Consider the following 14,378-nt stretch of genomic DNA (forward strand, 5'->3'; position numbering starts at 1 on the left):
GAGTGTTGTCGACCGCGCACGCACGTTCAGCCCGCCTGAGAAGATTTGGACTTCGAAAGACACGAAGACACGACACAAGAAAAGTGGGAAACGACATGAATATGGACACGAGAGTCGATCAGGCCAACTCGGTTCAAGTACGATTGCATCAGCCGCAAGAGCCACTAGACGCGTCGTGGGTTCGCAGACGAGTCTCGACAGCACACCTTGCAGCGGGTGACGCAGTGTATAGACACGAGGAGCGGAAGAACCAAATTCTACTTGGGTATGAGGTCCATCAAACAATCATCCTGGCAACCCCGGATCGTTCATACACTCATCAAAGATCTGGGACGTGCTCCAGCGGCGGCACAATATTCAGGTCTGGGAATAGCAATTTCCAGTAATGAAGAGTCGCCAACTCTTTTAATCGCCAGCGGATAGACCATCTCTGGTTTTGGCTATGTCATTGCAGTTGTATGTCGATGGATCTCCAGCTCCGAACGAGGAGCGTCGAGGCGCTGAAGCCATAGGATGAGCTCGCATGGGTCGGTACAAGCACCAATAACAAGCGGAGTGATACAGTATCGACGTGATTTTTTATTCAGACTACATAGTCACCAACAGAACCATGTTTCTGGATATCTCTTATTTTACATGTCTCTCATATGCACTCTCGTCCTAACGAAGAGGCATTCCTGTGGACGCAACTCCATAACGCCAGCCATGCATAGTTTTCGGGCTTATTAGCTCTTCTGGAGGTGAAAAGCAGACAACAAAAACAAGAACAATGCTCGAATGAAGAACGAGAAAATGGTGTAGTGGCACCTGTAGAACAAAAGCAACGCTCTTTGACTTACTGGACTAGGTCCCGAGTTTGCCCAAATTCGCCATTGACTGGCGTTTATCGTTTGTTCAAAGATGCAGGAATCGAAGTATTCGTTTGGCGGAGCGATGACCCAAAAGCCTCCTCCCATTTGAGAGAGGCCAGAGCAAAGCGGCGTATATGCCAAAGCAACATGCCCGCTCACAACATGCCCGCGGCAGCCAAGTCGCGGTAGACCTTCTCCGGCATGACGTTGCCTTCGTTGTCCTCCATCTCGACCACGTTCTCCGCAAGCAGTTTCTGTTTCTTCTGGTCCTTCTGGATCTTGCGCCACAGCTCCTCAGCCTCCTGTATGCTTGTGATCTCTCGGAAGAGGGTAGTGTTGGTGATGCCGAGACACTTAAGACCGTGGATATGGCGAGGCTCGTTAAAGTGCTTGTCGAATGCGCGCCTGCCCATGTATACGAAGTTTCCGCAAATCTCGCAGGGGAATTCGACGCCCAGGCCGTGAAGCTTGTACAGCCAGAAGGGGATGGGCTTGCCGTCCCAGGCGAGTGGCAGCTTGAGCGGGTTGTAGATCTTGTCTTCGCTGTCGGACTCATTGTCCTCCTTTTCTCCGCCGTTCTCGGGCTGCTCTGCGTATAGCTGCTCTAGCTCTTGTTGGCGCTCGCGCTCGGTCATACCCTGCTTCCGCTCGACGTTGACCTTGGTGTCGCCGCGCTCCGTCTGCATGGCTGCAGCGAGCTTCCGTATCCTGAACTCGCGCTCGGCGACTGCTCGCTCCTTGAAGCGTTGCAAGTCTGAGGAAGCACCGTTCGCGTGCTTTTCAGCATCCTGCGCGCCGTTCTGGCTCTCTTGTAGCGCCTTCTTGTGTTTCTTGCCGGACAAATGTGCTTCGTAAACAGTCTCTTTCGAGAAGCCTTTCTTGCAGGCTGAGCACCAAATGCCCTCTCCCTGCGCTTCACCGTTGACCGGTGCAGACGCTATGGATTTCTTCTCCCAGCCTGGAACTGCATCCTTCTCCCATGCCTCCTCAAACTCCTTGTCGAAGCTGGTGAAGAGCTTATCCAGATTCTCTAGCGGCTTCGTCCGTCGCATGAAGCTCTCGAGGTAATCTTGGAGCGCTTTCAAGTAATGAAAGTAGGCCTCTGATTTCTTCTGGTCGCGCCGGATGTTGCATTGCGGAGGGGTGAAGATATCGAACTTGTCGAGGTACTCCAGATAGGTCAGACGGCGCGCGTTTTGCTGAACGGGAAGGTTGAGGTACTGCTCGTGCAGAGTCGTCAGGTCGAAGAAGCGACCAAAACCCTCCTCGCCGGTGAACATGGAGTCGATGGCTGCGATGGATGCCGTGTGGTCTTCGGGTGAGCGTTTCTTGTAGGCCTTCTCCAGGTTCTCGACAGGCTCATTCGGGTATCGGCTGTGGAAGTCCTTGATGGATGCGATCTCCTTCATGAAAGACTCCATAGGGTCGCCATGGGTGAGACCGCGCACCTCGTCCTCCTTCTTGCTGTCCTCATCCTGGTAGATCTTCAGTAGGCGGCTCGACTGGCTCTCGATCTGCTCCAGGAATCGCGCAATGTCGTGGTCACGTGCGAGGCGATCGCGAATCTGATGAGATGTTAGCACGCAGTTCGCGACGGACGCGAGGGTAATGCCTACATGCGGGGGGTCTTCTAGGAGTCGCTCGGCAGCGGCGTCCTCGAGGCGCTCGAGGTCCTCGTGGAGTTGGCGCTGATCTTCCAGAAGCATGCTTGCGGTCGCCTAGAGTAACTATGAGTCTTGGTATAGCAGCGGTTCGGTAGTGGATGTGCAGACCTTTGCGGCGGTGACGATGTCGAGCTGGTGGTGGAGCCTGTCGCGGCAACATAAATCGCAGAACGCGCTAGTCATCGGGGCTAGCGCGCCGAGGCTCCGGCCCTCCGCAAAGCTGAGGCGCAACTGCTCCAAACTTTCTTGCACATCGCGGACGACTCGAAAACTACCAATCACCCATACCAACCCCCGCTTCACATTCACGATGGCGGACGGAATCGACCGAAATGCGGACGACAAGATCGAGTTCTCCACCTCGAAGGAGGTTACGGTCGCGCCTACCTTCGAGGCCATGCACCTGAAGGAGAACCTGCTACGCGGTATCTACGCCTACGGATACGAGTCGCCCTCAGCTGTGCAGTCGCGCGCCATCGTTCAAATCTGCAAAGGTCGCGACACCATCGCTCAGGCGCAGTCCGGAACAGGAAAGACCGCGACTTTCTCCATCTCCATCCTCCAGGTCATCGACACGGCCGTGCGCGAGACACAGGGTACGTCATATCAGATTGGAGAGATGGAACTCTGCTGATCAGCCATAGCACTCGTACTCTCACCCACGCGCGAACTTGCGACCCAGATCCAGCAGGTTATCATGGGTCTCGGCGACTACATGAATGTGCAATGCCACCCGTGCGTCGGAGGAACAAACGTCGGTGAGGATATCCGCAAGCTCGACTATGGTCAGCACGTTGTCTCTGGAACCCCAGGACGTGTAGCCGACATGATTCGCCGCCGCAACCTCCGCACACGCAACATCAAGATGCTCGTTCTCGATGAAGCCGACGAGCTCCTCAACCGAGGTTTCCGCGAGCAAATCTACGATGTCTACCGCTACCTCCCACCTGCCACCCAAGTTGTTGTCGTTTCGGCCACCCTCCCATACGATGTGCTCGAGATGACAACTAAGTTCATGACGGACCCCGTGCGCATTCTGGTTAAGCGCGACGAATTGACGCTAGAGGGCCTCAAGCAATACTTTATCGCTATCGAGAAGGAAGAGTGGAAATTCGACACCCTGTGCGATCTCTACGACACACTCACCATTACACAAGCAGTAATCTTCTGCAACACGCGCCGCAAGGTTGACTGGTTGACGGACAAGATGCGCGACGCTAACTTCACTGTATCCTCCATGCACGGAGAGATGCCGCAGAAGGAGCGAGACAGCATTATGGCCGACTTCCGCCAGGCCAACTCTCGCGTGCTCATCTCGACCGATGTGTGGGCGCGTGGCATTGACGTGCAACAAGTGTCGCTCGTCATCAACTACGATCTGCCATCGAACCGTGAGAACTACATCCACAGGATTGGTCGAAGTGGACGATTCGGACGCAAGGGTGTAGCCATCAACTTTGTCACTCAAGATGACGTTCGCATCCTCCGTGACATTGAGTGTAAGTACTGTTCAGCTTCTTCTTCAGACATCCGCTAATCCTCGTAGTGTACTACTCTACCCAGATCGACGAAATGCCCATGAACGTTGCGGACCTCCTCGCGTAGAACCTCGAGCAGAATTTATACGCATTGCATGCGATCGAACACGGGGCACAGCAGAGATCCACGCTCACCGTACTGAGGTCACAGAGACTCTCACTCAAGGGACACGACCCGCTTCGGCGGCGAATTGGAAGTGGAGGAAGGGGCTCTTTAGCCGAACAGTAAGCCATCTCCGTCGCAAGGCTTCTGTCACCTGGCTAACTTGGCGACTCTGACTAGAACGAAATTGTAATCAATACCCATAACGCACTCACAATATATGAGACCGATGACCAGCCGAGATATTTTGGTGGCGGTTCCTCCGAGATCGGATTTGGTTCCGACTATCGCTATCGTGATATAATGATTGGCAGTTTGCGATATATTTGTGACACACAGTTTCGATCACATACTCGATTAGATCCAACAAACGTTCTTCTGCCACGTCACAACATATCCGCAATTCTATGAGGAAGGAAATATGGTGAGTTCAACGCCCTTGCCAGCTGGGCCCGCAATCTCAATACAAGATTCCGCTATCCTAGCGGAAGTAAATGAAGATGGCCTCACTCTGTTCTTGAGCTACCCCACGGCTCCAGTGGTTTGTTTCCGCTATAGCGTGATTTGCAGCACATCCTCGTGCGTATTATTATCATCAATATGTCTTCTCTTGTTCTAGTAGCAGACTCAATCGCCTGGCTGAAGCGACAGTGCACCGTCTGAGGTAACAATCAATACGATTGAGGTAGCAGCGCTGTCCCTCTCCATGCAATATGTTGATTCCCCACCGTTGATACGATACCACACGAGCTAGCCCTTCCAGCTGCAGTGTCTCAATGCTTTTGCTCAAAGTACAGTGGGGAAGCGGTCGGCTTGTTGGCACAGTGACATTATGCCGCGTATGTTTACCGATAACGTAAGCAACACCACCTGCCACCGAATGCATTGGAACGAAATATGCAGAGTGGTAGAGACCCTTGGGGCGAATTCGAAGGTGAAGTGTGGCTCAGGGTCCGATTGCGCGAACATGATTCTTCCAAATTACCCATGCAGAATTGTTGAGAGTGCAATGTAACGGAGAACATTGAAAACGGCGAAAACTATGATCGATCATTTTTGAGTTGGTATATCAGGTCGGAGACAGTACTTGAATGTGTACCATGCGAGTACGCGATCATGCTCGATAGAGTATCACGACCTACCATTCACACGTATGGCACTCTTGTTCCTTTGTAATGTATATCTCATCTCCGTCATCGGCTTCCCCTCAGTCGCATCACGGTGCCATGGAACGGAGAGTACCAGCTTCAGGTGCTTCACTGGGGTTGGACCCTGCCTCATCACCCTCTCCGCTTCTCCGAGGCCGGAACCAAACATTGCCGCATTTTGAAGAGCCTCCGATGCCTGCGACCTCTCTCATTTGAGGGGTAACTTTTGGTATGGGATGGTTGAGTGTTGGGGAAATTTCGAGGGGCTACACTGCGTCCCATCGTAGTACCAGTGGATGGAGTGGATGGCAACCAAAATACCAAACCACACATGAACACACCTGAGATCAGTCTCGAAGCATGAGGAAATGCAGGGTCAGAGTATAAAACACGGCATATCCCCTTTTAGAGTCTCTCATCTGCAAACACTTCGACCTCAATCTACCATCTTCGACTTCGATCAAAACAAAACTCAAAGTACGATCTCTCCTCTTCTTCCATCCTCTTCATCGTTTCAAACAAAACATAGCTAACACATCCCCAGTCACTACCAACAAAACGTACCACCTCCCCTCTCTACTACTCCACCACTCCACCTAACACTCCCTTCTCAGCAACCCAACCCGACCACAAAAATGCAATTCACCACCATCCTCAGCGCCACCATGGCCCTCTTCGCAGGCGTTGCCTTCGGCACCATGGAAACCACCGCCTATATCGAGCCTAAGGTAACCCATCGCATCGAAACCGTTACCGTTACCGCTCGTGCCGTTACCGTTACCGCTGCTCCCTACGCCGCATAAATGGGTCTACCTTCTGGTACCTGTCCGTAGCATCTTGGTTGCAATGAGATGACTGGGGTTACGATAGGATAGGCTGGTCAGAGGTCCTACGGCGAGTTTTTCTTGTGGGTATATGTGTCTGACTGGTTGAGATGAGGACGCTGGAAGGGTCCGGAAAAAGTGGATGGTAGATGTGATTCAATGCCATGTCTTACTGTCTAATCCTCGTTTTTATGCTTGCTGTGTGATTTGCTATGTCAACTGTTGTGACTGTGGAATCATGCCGCTGACACGAGATGCGCCTTCAGACCTCAGAATACTTCGTGTACCAATGCGAAGAAGGGGTTTGAGAACGAGGTGAAATTGGTTCACATATTATCATTGTGTTATAGACACAGATAGCCGACCTCCATATCACACACCACCACTTCAAGCCGCCGTATCGTCACCAAAAGCTAGTTGCATTCTCCGTGCGTGCGCAGCTCTTCTCTTAGCCTGTGCCGACATGGGCTTCTTCGGAGCATCTCCGTTCTGACTTTCGTTGGAAGGCGCTGGGAGACTCTCTACCTGTACTGGAACAGACGGAACGGGAGGAGGTATCTCAATCTGAACTGGAACTGATGAGGTAGTGGGTGGTACCTCCACGCGCAACTCTTGTTTCGGTGTGGGAGTTGGTTGCTCGTGCAATACGGGTGGTGAAAGTATGGCTTGTTGCGTATCCGTTATCGGTTGCGCCGCTTCTGTAGTGGAAGCCTGTCGCACTAAGTCTTCAGCCATCGTCTTGACGACTTTGTGGCTACGAAGTCGTTGCTGAAGGACGGAGAGCACGACATCGTCATCGTTTAGTTCCACCGGCGTCTCTGTTGCGCTGGCCAGTATGGGTTGCGAAGTTTCCGAGGTGATGATCTGGGGCGGCGGTGGTGGAGGATAAGACGGTGCAGTTACCGGAAGGGTAGTCGCCTCCTCCTCTGTACCAGACGTTGTTGTAGTTTCAGCGACGGTAGTAATCGTGGGTGACGGTGTTGCGTTGAATGATCTGCTGCTTGACGTTTGCGACAACCTTTTCGACATGCGCTGTGACGGCCGCTGGCTACTTGGGCGACGAACTGGCTCGTCGTCGGTGAAAGTCGTAACGTTGACAAGAGCACTGGGAGATCGCAAAGTGTGTATAGATGTTGCATAGTGAGACATAGGCGACGATGTACGCTCCGCAGAAGCAAAGCTATTTCGTCGCAGGCTCGAGTCGTCCTCATACATCGACGGCGCATTCGCATCCCCCTTCTCATCTTGTGGTGGTTGCGCAAGGCCTTCGCTACTTGTAGGAAGCTGGCGTGGCGATGGTTGAGCTGCAGTAGTCTTGGTCGCGCTTGAAACACCGTCTGTCATCGCATTCGTCGTCGGTGTAGTTTCGGGGACTACAGGTAACATATGACCAGTTGTTGGAGTCGACGTCACCGAGATCGATGGAATAGAACCTATTGGACTATTTGGCCATTCTCTACTCGGCAGCCTCTCACTCGCTGCACTAGGCATCACATAGTCCGCCAAATCATCAATAAGCGACGGCTGGCTCTTGAGATGAGGGAGCTCCGATGGCAAAGACCTATGCTTTTCGCTATGCCTTTGGATGTCTATCGATGTGGCTCGATACCGTCTCGCTACCATGGGGACGCTGACCGTAGCTTGTGTTGACAGGGTGGAGTCGGTGCGCTCGATTGTTGCATCGCCGGTATTCGAGGAGGAAGGTGCGACATCGATGGAGGCGCGAGGTCTTGGTTCCCGGAGGACGGATTGTCGGGAGTAGTCTGAGCGTGCTCGTGGTCGTCTGGACAGTGTCGAGCTTTCAGTACTGAATTCGCGGGATACCTGAGGGCTCAGGAAGCTCTGTGAGTTTTGCCTCTCCTCGATGTCCAAGTCAGCCGGCGTACTACCGGCCAGCTCTACAGGCACCGAATTGATACTACCAGCTAAAGATTGTTAGTTGGACTGTAGTCCTGTCTATCGTGGATGACACTCACTTTCGACGTCGTCTTTTTCAGCTTCAGACGCCAGTGTAATATTTGATGCGGAGACATTCGCCTGATTCGTTCGGTATTTCTGCCTTGAATAAGGCCCACGTAGCGCATCTTTCTCATCATGAGGTACCCAAGGTCGTACCGGAGCCTCAAAAATGGGGGTCTCTGCGATAGCACCAGGCTTCCCACAGAGCTCTGCCGTTTGCATGACGTAGATAGCACCAGTCAACTGAGCGTGGCACTGATCTAGTAGCTGCTTCTTCTTCAGAAGTTTTTTCTGGTTTCTTAGACCCCACTCAAGCTTGAGCTTCGATGCAGCTGTGCCACCATCTCCATCGTGGCCCCAGGCTTTGTCCATATCCATGCCGATTTCGTTAAGAGCACGCCGCACCTCGAGCAAAGAAGTCTCGATCCATCTCCGCTTATTTGGGTAAGCATCCAAGAAATTCGAAACCGCAGATGAGATGAAAAGGCGTGTCGCCTCATCGATGTCTTGTCGCACTTGTTGGATGATGCTCACGAAAGCGATGGTATCCGCAGAAGCCTTCTCGGTGGTGAGGACATAGTCCGCAAAGTAGTAGGTAGTCGGTATCGCTGGAAAGTCGCATAAGATGTCATCGGGCGTTTCCCTTGGAATAGCGGTTGACGGCCGCCGGTCCTCAGAGTTCCTAGGCTCCTGCTTCGGCCGTCCGATCTTGCGTTGGAAGTACTTCAGCCTCGTTCCTTCGGTCTCCGTAGGCGCTTGCGTGGGGAGGTCAGCCCGATGCAGTGTTTCCGGTAAGAACAAGCCAGCAGCGGGCAACATCGAAGTCAAGGTTGGCATGAGCGTCGTTCGTATTACTTCAAGCTGATTGTACTATTGCTGTACAGAGTCTGAAAGTAGCTGGTAGCGCGCATGGGTTAAGCAATGGTAGCAGGCGACATGCGCCAGGTACACCAGGACAAACCCCGCAGAGAATGACGCAGTACTTGCTCGAAATAGGCACAGCCGGTGCGGATGTGCTGGTGTTCCAGTTTCGTGTGTCGGCCTGTCCGATGGAAGTATTTGCTAACAGCTACACATGGTTTAGCTATCAGTCGATCACGGCACCGATGTAGCGGTAAAGTGTTGGTTGGGGGCGCAGAACAACAACTCAGCCGCGGGCACCGTACCGCAGAGTCATGAGCGTTGTCGTCTCACGCCGCACAGCATAATCATGCCAATGTGCATGGGACGTCTCGCCGGATTTGGCATAAATTACTTATAAGACACTGGTCTTCGATCCAAACCTCGCTATTGGGCTACGCCGCAAGGATGCTGATTGCATGGACTACGCCTCAATGGGGGCCAAAACACATTCCATATTGGCCCCCATGCGCAAGATGCGGGTTCGGAAGAGGGAAGCGAGATCAGGCTAGGAGTTGGTCTAGCCGATTGGCCGTTGCGCGTAAGCCTTCGCATCTCGAACATGATGAATGACTCTCTTCATCGCAAGTGCAAGCGTCGTAGCGTATCGCCTTCCCCTGTTCGGCGAGGATATGAAGATGTAAGCACCGTTTTAAGCTTAAATTCATTCGATAGCAATGTGGTCATCATTGTGACGGCGGCAGCGGAAGACCCAAAGGCCTCCGCAACATGGAACTTCTTGAAGGTGGCACAGGTTCTACCTGTGAGCACAGCCGTACGCGAGGGTCTCCTTGCATGAGCCACCGACTCATGCATCCAACCGTCTCACCACAGCCTCGCTGAAAGGCCGCGGCGGGCTGACTGAATTACCAGCCTCGTCCGCTACTTGCACAAGAGCGGGGAAAATGCACAAGTCCCCTGACGTGACACCTTGTTCCTCCTGCCACTCGAATTCCCATGCGCTAGGCTGGGAAAACAGCGTGAAAGCGAAAAGCGCAGCCCGCTTCAGTACTTCCTCAAGATTCCGCTTACGCTCTCCATTGTTCATGCGAGAGTCCGCGTATGGTTGCAGAACGTTGTCTAATGTTGCAAGCGTTGCCTGTATGCTTGCATGTCGACTGTCGGAAGGACCGAAGGGATTGCGAATGTAGCTCGACTGCATCAACTCAGCAGTCATGACCCGCCAGCGTGCCATCAATGACGTTTGAGCTAGAGGAAAGTTAGTGCTCGGATACTAGACGATGAAGCAATGTGTATCGCATACCCTGGTAGCCACGATCTCCATTTGCGACGGCTTGGTAACATTGGGCGACTTCGGACGGCAAGAGGCTCTTTATAGGATCTTTGGAGGGCTGAAGTTTCGATATTACCACCCAAGCGATGATGAATCTTAGTGCGATCTCTCTAGTTGCAGCATTTCCAATCAATGTAGTGAGCGTTCCTACCGAGACTGGGAGGCCTGGCCCCAATGCATGGAGGTCCTCATAGTCGATGAGACCAGGGTTGACATGGCTTGTGTGGTAGTAACTCTGGACATGATTCTTGATGGCATTGCTGATCTTGGAGACGTCACCAGAGATAGCTTTGTCTTCCAAAGGTTGGGGAAGTCCACCACTCAGACCAGCTAGAGACGATCGTTTGGTGCTTAAGGGCATGGCATTGGCGGAAAACCCCTTCTCTTGTGAAGCCAATGCGTATGTGTTCTCTGCAGGGTATTGGGTATTTGGGCGTCCTCTTTTACGCCAGCAGAACCAGAAAATAAGTCCGGCTAGTAACGCACCTGCGGCAAAACACCCAATTGCGATTCCGGCGGTTGCGCCTGTTGAAAGTCCCTCGTTGGTAGCCTGCGGTTGAGAATTCGGCTTCGCAGCTGAAGTCGAAGTAGTTGTCCCAGATGTCGGTGTGGAGGGGGATGGTTGTAATGGACCAGGTGTAATTGAAGCAACTGGAGCCACACTAGAGGATAGCACAGCACTCGTTGGCGTTGGGGTAGCCGTGGAGGAAGCAGAATGGAAAACGATCTGCGCGGGATTGATCATGTATGAGACGGTGAAAAACCCGTCAGACCTTGTCTCGCCAGGCGGTAGTGATTGTCCCCATTCTTTGCCAAAGCGAATGCCTTGTCCGGTGGGTACCAGGACGAGAACGCTTGTGATTGCCGCTCCTTCAGCAATGACTGGAACGGTGAAATTCCCAACGGCACCATCGGCTTGCAACGTCGCCGGCACGGTGAGGATTTGAGTTAACGATGTGACAGGAGTAGGTGCGGCTGCACCTGGACCCGCGTTGCTTGTCATTGTTCAACGGATGTTGAGGGTTGTGGGGTGTTCGTTCAGGGGAGACAGGCCAAATGGTACAACGCGGGATTGTGAGCGCGAGGAATCAAATATGAACAGATGAGTAACGACCTAGGGCTCAAAGCATAGACAGGTTTCGGGCGCTTACTTCGATCTCCGTAAGATAACCAGCCGTTCCGGTGTTGTATCTAATTGCACCAATCCTAACTGAGCTGTTATTGGCGAAGTGAGAAGTGACCATGTGCTAGCTTCTCGGTAAAATACAATGTGCCTCGTTGCGGCCCCCAAGGCGCACTCGGCATGCATAAGGTGCGTATTCTTGGGTCCAAGATACATGGGGGCCGAAATGGCGCGTGTTGTGATCGGTCGAAAAGATGCTGTGCCGCAAGGCTGAGACATAGGGGCCGCCTCAAGGCACCTGCATCGTCTCTGCATCTTATAGATACGTGATCAGGCGGGAAGGCAACAACAAAGACCGCGTCACTGACAACGAGACAAGATGGAGCGAAACGAGCGACCGCATATGATTGTTGGTGTAGACCTTGGGATGACGTGTAAGTTCTGGCGAGGCTGAGGAATGACACGTGGGGAGGCGAGTCCCGATTCGGATTAGTGTGTTGTGTTGGATCACGTGCTCCTTATCACACCCGTCCAAGGCTGATACATCTCTTCAGGTACCGGCGTGGCATATGTGAACCTCTCTATAGGCAGCGAAACTGTCCGCTGGGTGCAGAAGTGGCCTGGACGATTCCAGGCGAACGAGAACAAAGTCCCAACGGTGGTCGTCTACCCAATTGGCTCCAAAGATCCGTCATCATGGGGCTTTCTTTCGGAGACCGCTGCAGAGACCGCGGCCGACGACAAGGAGTACAAGGAGTGGTTCAAGACATGCCTCGATCCAGAAAAGCTCCGCCGAAAGCAGATGGAGGATCCAGAAGGCGCACCCGAAAACCTACAGGAGGTTGAGAAGTGGTATGGCGACTATCTGCGGAAAATGTACGAGTACTTGTCATTCAAGCTTGGCGGAGAGCTTTCTGGCATCGGCTGGGAAGAGGCTAGAATTGAGTTCATATTCAGCGTGCCGACCACATGGGCTCCGATGCCAACAGTGGAGAACTTCAAACGGCTGGTGAAAGAGGCGGGCTATGGGACGCATCCGCACCACGAAGTGGCGATAGGTCTTACGGAAGCCGAAGCCGCTGCGGTACATGTATCCACTGAAGCACCAGGCATTTTCCGCGAGAACGATGTCTTGCTAGTCTGTGACGCCGGAGGTGGGACAACCGATCTTAGCGTGCTGAAAGTCACTGGCACGGTCAACCAGGCTATCGATCTACAGCAGATGGACGTTGTATTTGGCGAGACCATCGGATCCGCCGCTATCGATTACGAGTTCGAGAGGCTGGTGATGCATCGGTTGACGCTCGCACACAGTACAAATCCTCTACCGGTCGACCCCGCGGATGCCGGGTGGGAGATGATGAAAAGTCGAGACTTCCAAGCCGTGAAGTGTGAGTATGGCGCCCCAGACGACACACCGTTATTCAGTATAGGAATTCCACGCGTTCCGCAAACTTACAGCAACTCTGATCCGGAAGTTCGAATTCGCAACGGCGAGATGACCTTTGAACGGCAAGACTTGCAGCGCCTATTCGATAAGCAGATCGCGAAGCTGTTCAAGCTCATCGACACGCAGCTGCAATCGCTTTTTCAGAAGTTCCCGAGGGAGCATGTAGCGCATCTGGTTCTCAGTGGTGGGCTGGGCAATAGCGCGTATGTGCAATCGCAGCTGCGAAAGTACTATGCGCGCACCTCTTTCCCAAATGCTGAGTCGATCTCCGTGAGCATAGCGCCTGACCCTCAACTCGCTGTGTGCAAGGGTCTCGTCAGCGATCGTATGCGAAAGATTCTGACATCACGATCGGTCCTCGGATGGCGTTGTTGTCGAGCGTCGTATGGCACTGTGTGCAAGATTGCGTATGACAAGAAGAACCCTGAGCATCAAGGGAAGGAACTTGTTCGAGACCCACTGAACAACAAGCTGTACATCACACAGTCGATAGCGTGGTTCGTCAAGAAGGGCGCGCCAGTAAGCGTGGACAAACCGATCGAGCACAACTTCATCAAGAAGGTCGACCCGGGCGATCCAAGAAGGGCATTTCCGACGACTGTCATCGAGAGCGACTTGGATGCGGCGATATTGCCAGACCAAATGAACCAATGTAGGTGTACCGAAGCTCGCCCGCCTCATTCGTCCAGCTTTCTAACAGCTCGCAGACACGCGCATCCTTTGCGAAATAAATTCAGACCTCTCTGCAGCGGACGAGAAGAAGTTCCAAGAGAAGAACAAGCACTTCTGGTCGTTGCAGAAGCACTATCTGCGCATCGAGTACTCGGTGCGCGTCTTGATCGGGCCGGCAGACATCCGCTTCGAGCTGTGGTTTGACGACCAGAAACTTAGTCGCGATGAGTCGATTAGGGTAGAGTGGATGCCTGCGCAGATGCCGCAAACGTCTCAGATTGCCGAGATGTCCGGGGCGGAGAGAGAGGCTGTTGAGATGTCCAACACGCCGCCCACGCCCATAGGCGCTGCGCCCCCAAGTGGCGCTTTCAAGACTGATCCAAATGCGAAAGCCATACGGACAGGTGGTTTTACGGTCGTCAATAAGAGGGCTACTGTTGAGATGGGCAAGAAGCCAAGAGGAGTGGGTGGGCTGTTTGGGAAGAGCTCTTTCTTTGGACGCGCTGCGTAGGACGACGCCCTGGAGCTCTGGCCGCGATGGCGCGAAAATGACACGGTGCGCATCGGCGCGGAAGGCAGCTTCCGATAGCTTCGTAGCTGACAGCACCAATTAATACCCTCAACCTATATCCTCCTCATCAGGTACATGATACTAGGCTCTCTCGTTTGACTGGTCGCTATGTTGCAAACAGGTGAGGAGCCACTCAGCTCTAAGCCGGCCATCGCCCCGGTCACTTGCCTGTCTTGTGTTAATGTTACACCCATTGCGCTTTCAGCCCGTCAGCCTCGTCAGCCTTGACTGCAGGCAACGAGGTCACCGTCTACTTATAAGTATGGCGCACAATAGAGCTG

General features: G+C 53.2%; 5 protein-coding genes across 5 annotated transcripts; 2 read left to right on the forward strand and 3 right to left on the reverse strand.

Moving 5' to 3' along the window:
• Window positions 1–1,006: 1,006 nt before the first annotated feature.
• On the reverse strand, window positions 1,007–2,557 carry J4E86_010056 (uncharacterized protein; the record flags this gene model as incomplete). The annotated part of the gene is made up of 2 exons (XM_051450556.1): window positions 1,007–2,416; window positions 2,468–2,557. The coding sequence occupies 2 exons, from the start codon at window positions 2,555–2,557 to the stop codon at window positions 1,007–1,009; spliced, it is 1,500 nt and encodes a 499-aa protein (XP_051298477.1).
• A 268-nt stretch (window positions 2,558–2,825) lies between these two features.
• Window positions 2,826–4,120, forward strand: FAL1 (RNA helicase; the record flags this gene model as incomplete). The annotated part of the gene is made up of 3 exons (XM_051450557.1): window positions 2,826–3,111; window positions 3,160–4,014; window positions 4,062–4,120. The coding sequence occupies 3 exons, from the start codon at window positions 2,826–2,828 to the stop codon at window positions 4,118–4,120; spliced, it is 1,200 nt and encodes a 399-aa protein (XP_051298478.1).
• Window positions 4,121–6,515: 2,395 nt separating this feature from the next.
• On the reverse strand, window positions 6,516–8,924 carry J4E86_010058 (uncharacterized protein; the record flags this gene model as incomplete). Its single annotated transcript, XM_051450558.1, has 2 exons — window positions 6,516–8,053; window positions 8,105–8,924. 2 exons carry the CDS (start codon window positions 8,922–8,924, stop codon window positions 6,516–6,518), a joined length of 2,358 nt encoding a protein of 785 aa, XP_051298479.1.
• Window positions 8,925–9,795: 871 nt separating this feature from the next.
• J4E86_010059 (uncharacterized protein) lies at window positions 9,796–10,642 on the reverse strand (the record flags this gene model as incomplete). The annotated part of the gene is made up of 2 exons (XM_051450559.1): window positions 9,796–10,196; window positions 10,252–10,642. The coding sequence occupies 2 exons, from the start codon at window positions 10,640–10,642 to the stop codon at window positions 9,796–9,798; spliced, it is 792 nt and encodes a 263-aa protein (XP_051298480.1).
• A 1,141-nt stretch (window positions 10,643–11,783) lies between these two features.
• Window positions 11,784–14,037, forward strand: J4E86_010060 (uncharacterized protein; the record flags this gene model as incomplete). Its single annotated transcript, XM_051450560.1, has 3 exons — window positions 11,784–11,838; window positions 11,959–13,506; window positions 13,592–14,037. 3 exons carry the CDS (start codon window positions 11,784–11,786, stop codon window positions 14,035–14,037), a joined length of 2,049 nt encoding a protein of 682 aa, XP_051298481.1.
• Window positions 14,038–14,378: the final 341 nt, after the last annotated feature.

The sequence above is a fragment of the Alternaria arbusti genome (assembly GCF_024043155.1).
Source record: "Alternaria arbusti strain BMP 1465 chromosome Unknown scaffold_19, whole genome shotgun sequence".
NCBI lineage: Eukaryota > Fungi > Ascomycota > Dothideomycetes > Pleosporales > Pleosporaceae > Alternaria > Alternaria arbusti.